We start from the raw sequence: 17,939 nt of genomic DNA on the forward strand, positions 1-17,939 counted from the left end.
ATTTGGCAGTAATAATGATCTACTGTGTTAGAAGCCACAGATAGATCCAACAGAACCACGAGGGAGGATATCTCACAGCATGTGTTTGGAACCAAGTGATCATGAATCTTCCTAAGTGAAGTTTCAGTTAAGATGGTATATCCCATATGCTGACTATACAGTACAGAAGGAATAACTCTGTTTTGTTCCATTAATGGTATGAGTTGATCAAGTATAGCCTGGTGAATAATCGTAGACAAGAATGACAAGTTGAAGACGTGGCTTCTTATGTAGGGGCTGGAGCAAGTCAAGTTTCTCAGATTGCACAGAGTTGCCTTCTATGAATCAGCTGTTTATTGTCTTACATAAAGTTTGCTGCATGTTTGTACACATCTTGAAACTATGATGCATTCAGTGAATCAAGTGGGCGATATGTTTTATTAAGATCTCTATAACTTTTAACTCTGCCTCCAGTGGATGAAATGACAAAAGCACATGGCTTCTTGTGCACGGTGATTGGAGTTCAGCTGAGAATTCCTTACTGAATGAGGCATTGTCTGATTCATTTCAGTGTGCGAGATATCTTAGTTACAAAGAATGGAACAAAATCAAAAGCCAGTTGGGCATCAGATACAGAAGTTGGTTTATCAGTTATATTCTGACCGATCGTATACATAACAACAAACATCTTTTTTAAATCGTTATCACATGTCAAGTTTATCTTTACAGAACTGTTGTAATTTTCACACTAAAGTATTGATAAATGGTACAAAAACAAAAAAAATGAAGGATATGCTTAGTACTGTTTCCCTTATGCAAAATTTATATATGATGCTAGATAGCTAGTAGGTGATTGGCTATCATTGACCCAGGGTGATAATTCCAATAAGAATGATGTTTGGCCACAACCTGAGCAGCTATTCACAGTTATCACTTTTATTCTGGAATCAGAGTCCTTGCTGAGTCTCTTAAATTGTTTGCCATATTATGTATATGTCTTGCTTCTTTTTCCAGACAGTTTCCAAGCAAACATTGTGGAGTTGATACCTGGTTATGGTGCTTGACTGGATCTTTTATACCCAGCCTTTTTCAATAGGTGTTTATCAGGCCTGTCCTTGAAACTTTTTATTTGAACTAACCTACAGCAACTGCACCTCAGAACACTGCACAATGAGTATCAGATGGCAGGAAATGGGACTCTGTATATGAGATATGAGATATATGTAAGAGAGAGCCAGTGGAGTGATTTTCATTTTGCTTTAGTGGATAATAAAAGATCGTAAGGCAACTAAGTCGCGCTCAGAGAATACATGGAAATAGAGGTACCCCAAAATACTTCTGAAAGTGAGGTGACAGGATTTGTCAAAAGAGGAAAGACTCCTGTTGTACAGTATGGGAGAGAAAAGTAAAACATTATTACAGAAGAAGGGAGGAAATTAGTAGCTGTGAGTATAAAGGAAGAATATTAAAATATAAGGAAAGCCTTTCTGTCATGGCCATACCTTGTTGGGGGCTGCCCAGAGAGGATTAGGACATCATGATGAAGATGATAATGAAATTGATAACAACACAGTCTGTGGTTAGCATGCTGTATTGTAATGAGTACTGTATATGACATGTCTGAATGTGTGAATGGTAATTTTTTTCCAGGAACTTATGGAAGCACAAATGGGCGTGTTTGTGTAGCATGCCCAGCTGGATGTGCATCATGCAATGGGCAGATATGCAGTTCATGCATAGTTGGCTGGAGGGTGAAGGGCGGACGATGTGTGGCACAGTCCAATCACTGCAATATAAGTTAGTACTCTCACTTTATTTGTACAGTATTGTACATTCAGATTCATTATTCAAGTATTGCTTTCTCATTTGATAAAGGAGGTAGGCTTATAGCATTCCAGTGTTGCCTGTTATCTTTAATAATACAGTTCTGTGGGAATGTTTTGTTTTAGCAGCATAATTTATTTAATTCATGCAGAAGTAGTATATTCAGTGAAATTTTCTGGATTATAAAAGATAAATACTTTCACATCATATAGAACTTGTGTAGTAAAATATTAAGAGGCTACTTATATATTGTTTATATGCTACTGTTAATGGAGGTGGTATTTGTAGCTACAGTAGTGTTGCTGTAGCTTTAATGCTAAATTGTTTAATGAATGTGTGGTTACAACTACTGTTACAGTAGCTGTATTGTTTAGCAGGTAACCAGTATAGTTTTGTTACACCCTCAGAGTCCTGTCTAGAACTGAAGTAAAAAATTGCTCAGCATAGTTATGCAGAATTGACTCAATTTAATATCTCTGCTTTGTGCACTATTTATTTTTGCATTATTTTGCAGACCCTACTATACTCTTGTCAGTGTAACTTTGCCTGAAATTTCCATTTCTCTTTTTTGCTACAATAAATTAATACAAGAATATGATGCCGGTCATGATGAAGCACTATGAAGTGGGTGTAGAGCTGTAGCATTGTCATTTTCTGCCACTGAGCTTTAAAAAAAAAAAAAAAAAAAAAAAAAAAAAAAAGCCAAACACCTAGGCCAGGTTAAGGTAAAAATCCATAGTGTAGGTTTTACTGACTGGTGTGCATTTAACACTTGAGTGGTGCTGAAATATTCTGGTTGGTATACTGTACTTCATCTTGTTATTCCTCCCCCCCTCCCCTCCACTTGGAGGCACCAATCACCATCTGTATGAATGTGATACCTGAACAGAGTATGAGATGAAAATTACAGTATAGTATTACCAGATTAACCTTTTCAGTCAGACTACTTATTAATTGTTTTATTCTTGCAGTTTCTGAATTATTTTATTCCTTTGAGCGGAGATCTTTTAACTGGAGGAGTAAGGTATAGACTTTATTAAGCTCTTCAATACGAGAGATCTCACCTGCAGCTGAATAAAAGTGCTTGATAGTAGCAAGCTTAAAGGAATTAACCACTGGAGCCTACCCCTGGTTAGCTGTGCAACAACCAAGAAGAACAGTTCCATACACCAACTTCAAAATCAGACATTTCCTTACCTACTTATTCACTTGTTGCATTAAATGATTTCATCAGAGATTATTTCATGATAAGCATTTCTCACATCCTTCATGAATTAACTACACAACTCTTGTTCATCTCAACCCAGTCCTCCTTCCATCATATGGTTCTAACACATGATCCTTGAACCCTAGTCCTCATTTGTTGCCTGTATCCAACACAACTCTTGTATACTCATAACCCCTGTATCTTCCATCCTTCTCTCATCCCTTAACACATTACTGTATCACAACATGAAACTGTCAGTAATGTCTCCAGCAGTGCAGTGGGCACACTCATTATTGTAAGATTCAATCTGTACAATGTATGAAGGAACAACAGGCATACACCAATAACAGACAAATCACAAAGTGATGATTCCACTTTTGCTGATAAAGAATAGGGGACATATCCCAGAAAACCAGTGAGCTGTGCTTTGCTCTTCAAATGGTCTGACTGTTGGCAGTTTGAAATGTGCATGGTTTGGCGGTCTGAGCTTTCAGTACAGGTATTTGCCAGAAGACAGCACATGCTTCTGGTTCTTGCCACTTCAGGCATACCCTGGAACAGTCACATCTGCGGCCCAAACGATGAGAGAGGACTACAGTATACTGTACTAGCACTACATGTATCAGTTGTACATTTATGTATTTGTGGTAGGTGGTGGCAACCATCATGCACTTACTTGATGTAGTGCTGCCTACATCTTCACCTTTGTCATTCTTTTTCCTGTGTCTGCCCTCCACTCTTCGTATTTCTACCATCTTTTCTGTCACTTTATTGCTCTTCTTTCTTTTTCAGGTGGCTTTACATTGAGTGACAAGCCTAATGGTTTCCTGTAAGCCAGGAAACCATTCACAACATTGGGTGGTAACCATATAACCAACCCATACATGTTCCTTATGTGTTAAGTGGGTTGGCAGAGGGGGTTAGTGCCCCTCCCTGTAAAACCACTAGCTCAAAGACAAATGGCCACCACTTACGGGATTATGGTGTCAAGCTATAGATAGATAGACATTTATGAATACAGTAGACCCTCTCTGTACTGGCTCAGATGGGTGGAAGCCAGATCTGATAAAGCTGATAATCTGGTGAGTCTGATAGTCTCCCTCAGAAGTGGGATTTCACTTCTTCATGACTAACCTAAGTGGATGAGTGGGGGAAACATAGGCAGCACTACTTTGTTGTAACCCACCCTCTGACCAAGCACATACAACCCCCTGAAGTGGGATTTCACTTCTTCATGACTAGCCTGAGTGGGTGATGGTGGGGAAAAAAAAAAAAAAATAGGCAGTGCTACGCTGCTGCAACCTTCCACCTAACCAAGCACATACAGAAGACCCTTGTTATCCGCTGGGGTTAGGTTCCAGAGACCCCCGCGAAAGGCAAATTCCGCAGATACTCAAGTCATCATCTCAAAATGACACATAAGCTATGCACATCACTGAAAAAATAAAAACATACTTTATCCATCATCCATCATCCAATCCTATGTTGTCTCATGAGGAGCGTAGGAGCCCGGGGCTAGACAATTTGGCCCTGACATTTAAGATGAGAGTGACGAGCCTCACTCATCCCTGAGTGGCATTACGTGAGCAATAAACCCCAACCACCCTTTGGATATAAACCTTTATGGGCTCAATCTGATTGGAGCGCTGTAATTACCCGCTAAACCACCAGGTTCCATAATTTGGTTATATGGTTACCACCCACCATAGTAAATGGTTTCCTGTTGTACAGGAAACCATTAGGCTTGTCACTCAGTGTAGAGTCACCGATAGGCAGAAGGAAGAGGAAAGAATGAAGGAAAGAAAGACAAAAAGAGGGAGTGTAAAGTCACCCGTAGGCAGAAGGATGAGGAAAGAATGAAATTTTTTTTTTTTTTTTTTTTTTTTTTTTACATTATTAAAAAAGAAAAAACTACTTAAGACATGGAATTCTACCTATCAAAAGGCACGAGTTCATCGTAAGACACATGACTATGTGAAGGTTCATGACCAAAGCGAATACTTTACTTTCCGAGTTCTGGCCTGGAAATGAAATTTCTAAGATTCCTTGCACAGGTTGCATTGAAATCTGGATTTTTTTTTTTTTTTTTTTTTTTTTTCTCATTATTTTCAAAAAAACTACTTAGGACACAGCATTCTACCTACCAAAAGGCACCAGTTCACTATAAAACACATAACTATGTGAAATTTCATGACTCTGTAGTGAATACTTTCTGAAATCTGACCCGGAAACGAAATATCTAAGTCCGGCCAGCCAGCCAGGTTCTCTGCCATCTGGCCACCCAACTCTATGCAAGGACACCTGTTGATCCAAGTGATAACAACACTCTCCTCTGACTTTGTCAGGTGGAGGGTAAAAAAAAATGCCACCAGCGTTGGTAACTGCATTCTAAATCACCCAGCATACGGGAAGCGATCCAGTAGGCCTGCGTCATATGCCCCATGTAATGGATACTGTTCAGTAAAGGCAAAAAAGTGTCCACTGGGCTCAAGAGTTGTCTGGAAGATCTGGGTGGTTTCTCCCATTTACAGGATGTTATCCGGTATGTAAGATGGTTTGTCAGGGAACCTCAAAGTCTTTGTTAAAGACATTGTTAAATCCAGTCTAGCAAGGTATGTTAAAGTGAGGGTATACTGTACTGTATTTTTGTTGTGTTTGTAAATGCTTTTGTTGGGTAGTATCAGTGTGTACAGTATACATTGTTAATACAGAAAAAGCCCTGTGCAGCAACATTATAAAAGTTAGGAACTGATTCAAGTTACACTCATTTGGTGTTCATATTTTAATCAATATTTTGCCATTAAAATATTAACCCTTTGAGATTCCAATGATGCATTTTGGCGTCATTTCAAATCCAACCTCTGTGATTCCGATGACGCATTTATGCATCATTTTAAGATACTTTTGTAAAATATTCACCATAAATCGTGTTTACGCATCATAACAAAGAGACTAGAGCATTACGTCACAGAATGGTTGCTCTATGCATGGTGAGTACTACACAGCTGGTCAGACTCATGGCTTTGTCTCTTTATTGCTTTATTCTTGGCAAACAGTTTTCTACAGCAAGGAATAAAATTTTTGTTTTTTGCTTAACTTCAACTTGTCATTTTGACTTTTTATTTTGTCTGTTTTCTTTTTTTGAACATACTATGATAAAATACAGTACAACTATTCAGCTTTAAAATGACACCAAAACCACCATTCTATCATGAAAACTGTATTTGTACAGACCGATTAAAAAAAAGATTGCTAATTGAATATGCGGCCAAGAATCATACAAAATTTTGCATCTTTTTTCGTTCACACTACTGCGCAGTCACATGCATAAATCACCATAAACTATATATATCATTTTAAAGGTAATTTATTGTAGTTTTGCATGGTTTAAACCAGATTTATGTATCTTTAGTAGTTTTTTTTTTTTTTTTTTTTTTTACAGAAGGTATAAAATTTTTGGATATTGCCTAACTTCAACTTGTCATTTTGATGTTTTATTTTCTTTGTTTTCTTTTTTGGAACATATTGCGATAAAGTACAATTGTTCAGCTTCAAAATAACTCCACCACCAGCATCCTATCTTAAATATTTACACTGAGCGATCAAAAAAAAAATCACGAAGTGAATATGTGGCCAAGAATTATGAAAAAATTGTGCTCCTCTTTCTTTTTGTTTTACCATGCAATAAAATGCAGAAATAACCATAATCAATGAATCATTGTAAGGGTAATTTATTGTGGTTTTGCATGGTTTAAATTGATTTATATATATTAGTTTTTTTTTTTTTTTGCCGAATATTTTTCTACAGCAAGGAATAAAATTTTTGGTTATCACCTAACGTCAACTCATCATTTTGACATTTTAGTTTCTCTGTTTTTCTTTTTTGAAACTGCTACGATAAAGTACAACTATTCAGCTTTAATATGACCTTAAAACCAACATTCTATCATGAAAAGTGTATTTACACAGAACAGTCAAAGAAAAATATCACAGCACAAAGATGTGAGTCGGCACGAAGCTGTGAGTCAGCACGAGAGCGATTGACTCTAGCACAGGCATAATCTCCCCAGTCCAGACGCCTTATAGGGTTAAGTAAAGTTAAAAATGTAACATGAGTCACATCATTAATTGTGTGAATTACATCAGCTGTTCACATGGTCAGGGAAGCGGTCTCACATGAGTAAAGGTCCTAAAGGATGCAGGCAGTGACACAGCTGACACAGTCCCTGATCTAGCTCTCCCAAAACAGCATATGAATCATAGCATCATATATCACACGTTGCTGGAGCTTACATTTTATGGATGACATAACATTGAAAAACCAGTGTAATAAAGGCATCTATTGAACAGTTGTGCAGGTACCAGCTGTGTGCATTCTGTGCATTCATTCTTTTACAACAAAATAAATTGATGTGCTGTCGGACATGAACCTAGTGGATAATGACCACTTTGATATGAATAAAAATTTAATTGAATTTCCTAGCTCAGCTTTCAATCAATCAGTCAATCAATCAATCATTTCCAGTGGCACCCGACGGTTGCATAGGGCCTCGATGAACTCTCTCCACCAATATTTGTCTCTTGCCATCTCATTCAGGTCCCACCAACACTCCACTCCTGCCCAACTTTCACAGAAAATAATTGTTTGGTGGCAAGAATTTAAATAAAAGAAGATAATGCATGATAACTAATATGTATGAGAGGCAGAGATACAACCACATGCATCAGTGATCAGGCATTGACAAAAGCAGCATCTGAGTGGTGTCTTTATGCTCCAACTGATTGACTTATTCCATCTTTACATGTTTACATACTTTACATGTTTGTGAGGGCTGGAACACATCTGCACTACCATACTTCTTAAGAATTGCTTCAAAATCCAAATGATTTGAGATCCGACAACTGTCATAGGTATCCATACCCATCGGATACAGGGGTATGCCTGTAGTACTGACTGTAGTGCATGACCTTACTACCTTACCAGAGTTGCACTTTTCAGTATATACAGTGGCATCTTTAATGACTAGCATACTGCTACATTTTTACTCACTGAATAATGAACCTTACAGAGGAGTATGTAGCAATCAATGGTGGATGTGAAGCCTGCCATGCATCCTGCCTGTCGTGTGTGGGTGGAGGAGAGTCTGAGTGCCTGCACTGTGCTCAGGGCAGGTACTTGAAAGAGTCTCGTTGTGTGGAAGATTGTGGTCGAGGCCATTATGGAGATCGTGGTCGATGCCTCAGCTGCCCCCCTGCCTGCCTATCCTGCACATCTCCCACTTCATGCACTCAGTGTGCTCCTCGTTTTTACCGTCATAATAATCAGTGTGTAGCAGCCTGTCCACCAGGGTAAGTGAAACCTTCATAATGCATATTTTCTCATATTTTCCCAGTTTTACCTGTGTTTGTTATTTGTACTTTTGTACATCCTCTGAAAGTATATGTATTTTTTTTTTACAAGAAAAATCACTTCAAAAGTAGAAGAATCTTCGCTGCTTCGAAGGAAGTTATATGGTATGGATATTATTATTGTCAAGGATCATCAGAAATCAGGGATATGCTCCAAATTATTGCAAGTTTTTTCATGCAGTTATTACTCATACTGTAAGTTGGCAGACAAAGAAGAAGTGTAGTCCTTTATTGTCCATTGTAGGACAGAACCTATTTGTTTCAGAGGGTTACAGCCAGGAGACCTTTTCCACTATACTGTACTTAGATCATGATAGGAAGGGGTGTGTAGAGAAAAGATGGTAATTGGTATCGTTGGTTTGAGTGTGTGTGTGTGTGTGTGTGTGTGTGTGTGTGTGTAGGAGTCTGCAGTTTTTTCCTGCAGAATATGACCCACCAGTGGTTTACATCCAAGTACCTACATGCTGCTAAGTGAACAGGGACATTGAGCTTAGGAAATATGTCCAACGGTTTCATCAGCCCAGTAATCAAACGTGGGTCTTCTTGTGAAGCAAGCTTGTTACCACCACACCACTGGCACTCCACGGTAAAGTGGAGGACTGGCAGATTAGCTTTATAAGTAACAGTGGTGTATTTTATGATAAACTTCTTAGGAAAATCAGATGGACCCAAAAGACAGCCTATAATGAGAACTGTCAAGTATCTGCCTTAGAGCTAACAATAGTAAAATGGTGATATACTTTATTCTGCAGATACTACAGTGACCGAGGGGTTTGTGAGGTGTGTGAGGAAAGCTGCCACACTTGCTATGGACCACGTAGTGACCAGTGTGCCTCTTGCCACAATTCTTCATTCCTCCTCAACTCTTCCTGCCATGCTTCCTGCCCACCATCGCACTATCCAGAGGGCTCAGAGTGCCTTCCGTGCTATCATAACTGTCTGTCTTGCAAAGGTCAGTCCATAGGGTAGGCAGATTTATAGTAATTATTAGTTGTTAAGGCTGTATCAAATACTTCCTTTAAAATTTCAGTGTGTGGATTATTTTATTGCATAATGGTAAATGTAGCATATGTACAGTGTTGTATTTAATTACAGTTCATAACATCATTGTATTGTACTGTATTTTCCAAGGGTATTCCATAAACGATATGTTGACCTCTGTAACTACCATGTACAGGATCCGGGCTGTATTCTTGTACATCCTGCCGAGACTACTTGACCTTAGATGGCGGGATGTGCATAGAATGTAGGTCTGGTCGTTACTACAACCTGACTGCAAGGGCCTGCCAACCCTGCAGCCCCTCTTGCCTCACATGCTCTGCCTGGGGTGAGGGTGGCTGCACATCCTGCCAGACCCCTGCATCTTTGCACCCAACAACTGGCACTTGCCGCACTTGCTGCCCTCCAGGGGTGGATGAAGCTGATAGCCCAACTCCTTGCTGCTCATGTGACCCTGCTACTGGTATGACCCACTTATACCTTACATATTGATTGTTCACTGGCATAATAAATTTAGGGTTTTGTTCATAACATATATGATGAGGAGAAGGTTGTCAACATTGCACTGTACATAGCCAAATAGAAGTAATAGCTTCATGGCACATCTCAGTACTTTTATGTACCTGACAGAGTAACAAAAAAAGAGTATCCATTTTTAATCTCTTTAATGACAGTGCATGAAGATGACCTATTAAACTCCTACCAGATTCATTTACAAAAATTTTTTGTAGCATTCACAACCTTTCCTTTATTATTCTTTGTCCCTTTCAATATGTGAATTGTTGTCTCTTTTCTAACTAAACATTATCTGCCTGTCACTGAAATCTCTGTACAGTATATGGATTAAATGACAGCATCTTTTGCAGGCTTATCTTTCTTTCTTAGTACATCCGGTCTTTTTGTTGCTACAATATAATGTGTATGTTTAATTTTGGTCTAGATATAAAGAATTCGATTGGAATGATATTTCAAATGTAAGAGGTGACTGTAGATTCATTATTAGTATGAAAGGCTGTCAGGGCACAGGCCAGGGTCCTGCAGCTGATGTATCCAAGTTTTGGACTCCTTGTGTCCTGATTTTTTAAATAACACCATTCACTGTATACTGTAGAAGTGTAAGGTTAAGTATGTTTGCTCATTCAGTGATCGGTGTTGACCAGATGAATCATTCTAAAAAGGCAACTGTGTGGTAATATTACAGTCATTTGGTACTGTTTTGGCATCTTCTCTGTTCACTGACAGTGATCTGATTCATTGCATGCCTTCCAGGTCAGTGTTATGGAAGTGTGTCAGCAGATAAACGACGAATTGCACTCAGCTTAGATGCAGCTCCACGCCACACATCCCACCACCAGCCTTATATTTACTCCGTCACCTCCCTTGTTGCCGTTATATGCTTTGTCAATCTTTTAATATTTGGTGCAGTTTTTACTGTACTCCAAGTAAGTACTAACCTTACTGATGGAAATTGTTATTTCTTAAGGATATGCATTGGTGATAAAACACATTAGTCAGACCTCATATAATAACCAATCACTGAATTGACGCTATCTAATAGGTTGTATTATGAAGTGCATACTCTGCATGTTGGTGGTAGGTGGTGGCAACCATCATGCACTCACAATGTAGTGCTGCCTACTTCTTCCTTTCCTTTTGACAGTGTATCTCTGTGTCTGCCCTTCTCTTTTCCTACTTGCCCCCTTCCTTCCTGTCACCTTTTATTACTCTTCTTTCCACTTAAGGTGGCTCTTCACTGAGTGACAAGCCGAATGGTTTCCTATGACACTGGAAATAATTTATAGCACTGATTGGTGAAATTGAGCCCACTATGATGCCCTTGTTAACTGAGGGGAGAGACACAAATGCCACATCCTTTCAGGAACCAAACCTCCGCATTATTCCCCGCACCTTACTGTGGTGAGGCACTGTCAGCTGCAAGGGGACATTGGTTCATTGTGCGGGAGAGTCCTGGAGGGGCAGTTGCTTGTTTGCAGTTGATGGGTCTGCATGGTCAGACAGATGGGTTAATTAGCAACAGCAACAACAACTCTATGTGAATGTATATGCTTGCAAGGTGGAGTCAGGATTTTGGCAGTTGGACTGGTGGGTGAATAACTGTGGCCCTTTTTCATTGGACCCTTTGTTGATTAGCTCTCCCTTTATCATGTTTTTCTTTTTCCTTGCTATCTGAACCCTACCACACACACCCACTGTGGATGGGGAAAAGAGGAATAATGATAAAAATATTTTTAAAATACATCCATATGGTTATGTAACTTACAAGATGCTAGTCATTGGTAGTTTCTTCATTTTAACCCTTTGAGATTCAAATGACTCTTTTGATCGTCATTTTAAATCCAGCCTCAGAGGTTTGGATGACGGTTAATCGTCATTTTAAGAAACTTTTGTAAAATATTCACCATAAATCGCATTTATGCATCATAACAAAGAGGCTCGAGCATGATGTCACGGAATGGTTGCTCTATGTATGGCGGTAGTGCACAGCTGGTCTGACTCATGGCTTTGTTTCTTTATAACTTTATTCTTGGTGAATATTTTTCTACAGCAAGGTATAAAATTTTTGGTTTTTGCCTAACTTCAACTCATCTCTTTGACTTTTTATTTTCTTTGTTTTCCTTTTATGAGCATACTACGATAAAGTACAACTATTCAGCTTCAAAATAACACCACAACCAGCATCCTATCATAAAAAGTGTATTTACTCTGACTGATCAAAGAAAAACATTGCGAAGCGAATATGCGGCTGAGACTAATATAAAATTGTGCATCTCTTTCCTGTCGCATTACTGCACAATGAAATTCAAAAATTACCATAATCTGTATATCATTGTAAAGGTAATTTATTGTATTTTTGCATGATTTAAACCAAATTTACATATCTTTACTCTATTTTTTGCTGAATATTTTTCTACGGCAAGGTATAAAATTTTCGCTTTTCGTCTAACTTCAACTCATCATTTTGAAATTTTATTTTCTTTGTTCTCCATTTTTGAACATACTGGGATACAGTACAACTATTCAGCTTTATATTGACACCAAAACCAACATTCTATCATGAAAAGTGTATTTACACAGAGTGATCTACGTAAAATATCAGGCCGCGAAGATGTGGGTCAGCGTGAGTGGCGGACTCTGGCACAGACATAATCTGCCCGGCCCAGAAACCTGATAGGGTTAATTATGTAAAATTTAAAACAAAGAATTTAGATTCTGGGCCACTGGCCGTAAAAAAGTCCAACTTTTGCTTGATAATTGTTTGGTGTCATTGATGACAGGGTCACACTGTGGTGCCCATACATAAAATACTGCCTGATGACACATGGCTTGGGCCACAGGGTACAGGGCAAGCAGATACTGCCAGGTTGCTGCTACCACCTGCTAGAGAGAGCCCTGAACTTTAAGTAGTGACTGGAGAACCTGACCCATTAATGGGTACATAATAATGTATAATTTGTAGTGTGATGGCCTTGTAGCTGGCATGGAGGATGTTCCCAAGGTTTAACCTCCTGTCTTGGTCACAGGTTTGTGGGTGGATGTGGCTGGCTGGCTGAGCCCAGATGGCACCAGCATAAACAAAAACATAACTAACCCCAAATCAACAGATAGACCAAAATCACTGAGGGGATAACTCTACAGGCTATAATTGAATGTGAGGATACTGAAGGGCAGACGGAGGGAAAATGCTGGAGACACTTTTGAGATGGAGGATTGATGTGTGTGGCATGAAAGAGACTAAGTGGAGTGGACCTCAGCAAGATATATAATAGACATGTCTAGCAGGCATGAGTTTTCTGAAAGAAGTAAGGATTCCAGAATTCATGGAACCTGTGTTTCCTGAGCACTGGATGGATAAAGTGTTGGAATTGTGACACATGAATGGAAGAATATTGTATTGATTATGAATACCATCCTGGCATTTGTATCAGCATATGCCCCCAGACTTGGTAATGTAAGCACATGTAAGGTAAGTTTTGGAATGAAGTATTACTAGTGTCAGTTGATGGTAGGTGGTGGTGGGGACCATCATCCACTCACTTGAAGTAGTGCTGCCGGTTTGGTGGTAATACGGCAACAGACAATTGGGCGACAGGATAACTAGGCAACTACCACCTGGGTGACAGGACAACTGGGTGACAACCAACTAGGCAACAAGACAAAGGGTTTACAACCAACTTGGCAACCGGGCTGGGCCGCTGGGGATTAGTTGCCACCAATCAATCTAGTCGTGTATGGTGGTAGTGGTCGGTGTCCATGGTATCCACATAAACTAATTGAAAACAGTATTTCAACCTTACAACCAGGGCTGAATTGATAACCTCAGAGAGAAGCAAAGCTAAACTTGTCCACATAGGATTTATTTACAGAAGGGACAGAACAAGAGATGATAAAACTTATTGGAAGTGTAATCAATGAAAAATATGCAGGGGCAGAGCTGTGTCGGTAGGCAGTGAAGTGCTAATAACCAAGGAACATATGCATGCACCACATTGTGAAGAAACTGCAATGCAGAGGGTTAAAACTAACTTGAAATGCAAAGCTGTGGGATAGCCAGTGACACATCCAGCTTCATTAATCTGTGAGGCATTTATGGATATTTCTATCTATCTATCTATCTATAGCCCATGCCTTAATCCCGCAAAGGGTGGCCGCAGACAAAACACCTCCAAGTCGCTCTGTCACCCACCATTTGACTACCCTCCTCCCAACTCACTCCCCCCTCCCTCATATACCTCTCAACTCCATCCCTCCACCTCATCCTCGGTCTACCCCTCCCTCTCCCTCCCTCCACCTCACCCCCATACACCCTCTTAGTCAGTCGTTCATTCTCTATTCTCTCCACATGCCCAAACCACCTCAGTGTATTTCTCCTAATCTTATCAACCACATCCACATCCACCTCACAACATTCCTTCACTTCTTCATTCTTCAACCTGTCCCTCCATTTCACTGCACATGCTCCTCTCAAGTAACTCATTTCCATTGCTCTCACTCTTGACTTGTTCCCCTCTTGCATGGTCCACACCTCTCTTCCATACGTTAGGGTAGGGATCACAATACTATCATGCAGTTACTTCTTAACTTCCATACTCACCTCCCTATTTCTTATCACTGCTTTTAGGTAACCAACAACCTTCCTTCCCTGCTGTACTCTTTCATGCACTTCATCCCCCAAAGTTCCATCCTTACTCATCACACTACCCAAGTACTTGAATGCACTCACATTCTCCATATCCTCACCATCTCACTGTACATTCCATGATTTCATTCCTCTCAAACACCATAACTTTACTTTTGTTTACATTAACTTTCAGCTTCCTCCTACACACTGTCCCAGATTCATTCACCAAACCTTGCAACTCCCATTCATCTTCACTCAACAATACTGTATCATCAGCAAACAGCAACACCGGAATCTTCCAAATCTCACCCTCATTCATTAGAGCCACCCCCACATCCACTGCCCTACCTTGCACCTCCTTTACAACCCCATCCATATATATATCAAACAGCCATGGAGACATCACACAACCCTGTTTCAGTCCTGCATTGAGATCAAAGAACTCACTCAGCTCACCATCCACTCACACCGTAGCCCTAGCTCCTTCGTACATACTCTTTACAGCACTCGGCAATTTCCCCTCCACTCCATATATTCTTAATACAATTCCACATACCTTGCCTATCTATTCTGTCATAAGCTTTCTCCAAGTCCATGAAGGCAGCATACACTCTTTCCCTTCCCTAGATACTTCTCCACAGTGATTCCGCAATATCAGCCTTACCTGAATGTCAGTCTCTTTGTAGACTGATATACAAGAATAGGGCCTGAATGCCGCCAAGTAACCCTCAGAGCATCGCAGATTTAGAGATAGTGCCACCTTATGAAGGTACAGTATCAGGCCGTTATTTTCTTTTACACGACAGTAGCATAAATGATGACACTCAAAACAGAATGATTATACAGTGTTTGCTACTGATGACAATCTCCATTACCTGTTGTCCTCAGTACGTGGTACTGTATATTGATGGAACATTCAAAATAGTCCCAGAAATGTTGTACAGCTTTGGACAGTGCATGGAAGAGTGGCAGGGACAGTATTTCCTCCTGTATATGCCCTCATGCAAAGTAAGAAAGAAAATTATCACCTGGACATTTTGCGAATGCTCCAAGAAACAGCAGCAGAATTGTTAATTCCAAACATAGAAAGACGACCATCATCATTTATGGTGGATTTCAAACTGTCCATTTTTAATGCTTCTCAAAATATGTTTCCACACACTCAAGTATGCATGTGCCTGTTTCATTTCACACAGTTATATTACTTGAAAATCCAAGAGATTGGACTTCAGATACAAAACAGTCAAGAGGATAGTGCAGTAATAAGCAGTGTGTGCTGAGCACCATTAGACTGGCTCATTCCTCACGTTGATGTTGTGGAATCTTTCGAACTTTTGCTGAATCGACTGGGTGATGAAACCAACAAAAACAATGAAGTCAGACGATTTGGGAATGTTCTGGATTATCTAGATAAAACATATACGCGGACTTATATGTGGACAGCCTGCACGTGGTAGAAGATGAGCACATCCACTATGGTATCCAGGTGAGATGTGGAATTTCTATGAAAGAACAATGACAGATGAAGCTAGAACTAATAATGCAGCAGAAGGTTGGCACAACAAATTTAACAAAATAGTTAACAAAATGAGAGTGTCAGTGTTTTCATTGTTGGATGAAATATGGAAGGAACAGCATGACACGGAGGCTGCTGTACTTCAAGTGATCACTAGCCAGCACAACATAAGGCAGAACTGATCCAAGAAGATTGTAGCAAGAAATGTATGAATAAGGAACATGGTTGCACAATATCAGGAATTCAAAGACAGTGGTCAGATTTTTTTTTCTTTTTTTTTTTTTTTAATACTCTGGACAAAGGCTTCAGGGCCTATCCCAAGGCCTAGTAGTCCTCCTGCACACCTCCACATGTCACCACTTTGGTGTTAACACCCACCATCCATATTGAAAACATACCAGGGCTGTCTCATACGGGACTGGTGTACTGGTTTTAATAGGGGTATTTTTATGACATGTTGGTGGTGTCTTCTGGTAGATCAGCAAAGTCTACTTTTTTATGAAATATAAATCCTTAAACTGTTCCCAGTACCAGCCGGGATTCGATCCTGGGTCCATTAGGACTGCAGGGTGCCTTTCTACTGATTCAGCCATTGCCTCCCTCCAAAAAGGCATGAGATATAATTTTGTTCCATCTGCAGAACAAGGTTGGTTGTCACCCAGTTGTGTTCCTCATAATTAAATTAATACTGTTTCATAATTCTTTTACCCCAGTGTTTTAGGAATAAATTATTTATTTGAATTTTTAAAAATTTATTTTATTTTGTTGCCCAGTTGGCTGCCACCCAGTCATCCCTGAACTAGTGTTGCATACTTCTTCCTTCCCCCATTTTATTCTTTTTCTATGTCTGCCCTCCTCCCTTTCCATTCCTCCTGTCACTTTTTATTACTCTTTCTTCCACTTGTGAGGCTTCCTGCAACCCAGGAAACCATTTATAATGCTGGGTGATAATCATTTAACCAAATAATGGGGTGATGAGCCTGCTGTGATGCCCCTGTTAATGTGGTGGAGAGACATAAATGCAGCATTCATCCAGGAACCAAGCTTCCATACTCTTCCCCATACCTTGCTGTGGCAAGGCACTGTCTTCCACAAGGGAACATGGGTTCATTGCATGGGATGGCCCTGCAGGGGCAGTTTTCTGCCTGTGCTTGAAGCATCTGCTCAGCTAGACACAGTGGGGTTACTCAACAACAACAGTTGATGGGATAGGGCACTAAATATGTTAGGAGGCTAGAGAACAGTTGAAATAGTGATTTATTAGACATGGTAGTAAACAACACAGCATTTTTATGAAGATATCTAGGAGAGTTGGGTGTTTATATATAAATTAGTTGGCGTGGAGAACCAAATCGATTGTGTAATTGGGAATAATGTGGTGAAGAATGAAGAAAACTTTAAACATCTGGGAACGATTGTATCATCTAATGGATCATTAAACAATGAAACTGAGGAGAGGATTAGACAGACTTGGCAAGCTGTTGGAATGTTGAAATCTGTTTGGAATAATAATAGGCTTTTGGTACATACGAAAGTGAAAATTTATAAGTCCATGGTTAGACCAATTTTAATTTATGGGCATGAGTCATGGTACAGTACAATTGCAAAAGATCAGAAAGTATTAGGATTTGAGAATAAAATACTGAGAAGGATTCTTGGGGTAAAGTGGCAAGACAGAGTTACAAATGAAAGAGTAAGGGATATTACGAGAGTGGAACTAATTAATGAATATGTGAGACTGTCTCGCTGGAAGTGGCTGGGGCACATATACAAAAAAGAAGGCAGTTTAATACAGGATGTGCCAGAGTGGACTGCTAGAGGAAGAAGAGGTAGAAGTAGGCCGAGGGAAACTTGGTTGAGGACAA

At 39.7% G+C, this 17,939-nt stretch overlaps 1 protein-coding gene across 1 annotated transcript in view; it reads left to right on the forward strand.

Moving 5' to 3' along the window:
* The window catches only part of LOC145393552 (furin-like protease 2), a 758,736-nt gene that overhangs the window by 730,284 nt on the left and 10,513 nt on the right, over window positions 1–17,939 (forward strand). Inside the window, exons 24-28 of the mRNA XM_080267702.1 lie at window positions 1,630–1,776; window positions 8,080–8,359; window positions 9,172–9,371; window positions 9,597–9,881; window positions 10,688–10,860. Coding sequence (XP_080123828.1) covers window positions 1,630–1,776; window positions 8,080–8,359; window positions 9,172–9,371; window positions 9,597–9,881; window positions 10,688–10,860 — 1,085 coding nt within the window. The remainder of the gene's footprint in view (window positions 1–1,629; window positions 1,777–8,079; window positions 8,360–9,171; window positions 9,372–9,596; window positions 9,882–10,687; window positions 10,861–17,939) is intronic.

This window comes from Coenobita brevimanus, chromosome 24 (assembly GCF_032717465.1).
Source record: "Coenobita brevimanus isolate Jiangsu-jjx chromosome 24, ASM3271746v2, whole genome shotgun sequence".
Classification (NCBI taxonomy): Eukaryota; Metazoa; Arthropoda; class Malacostraca; order Decapoda; family Coenobitidae; genus Coenobita; species Coenobita brevimanus.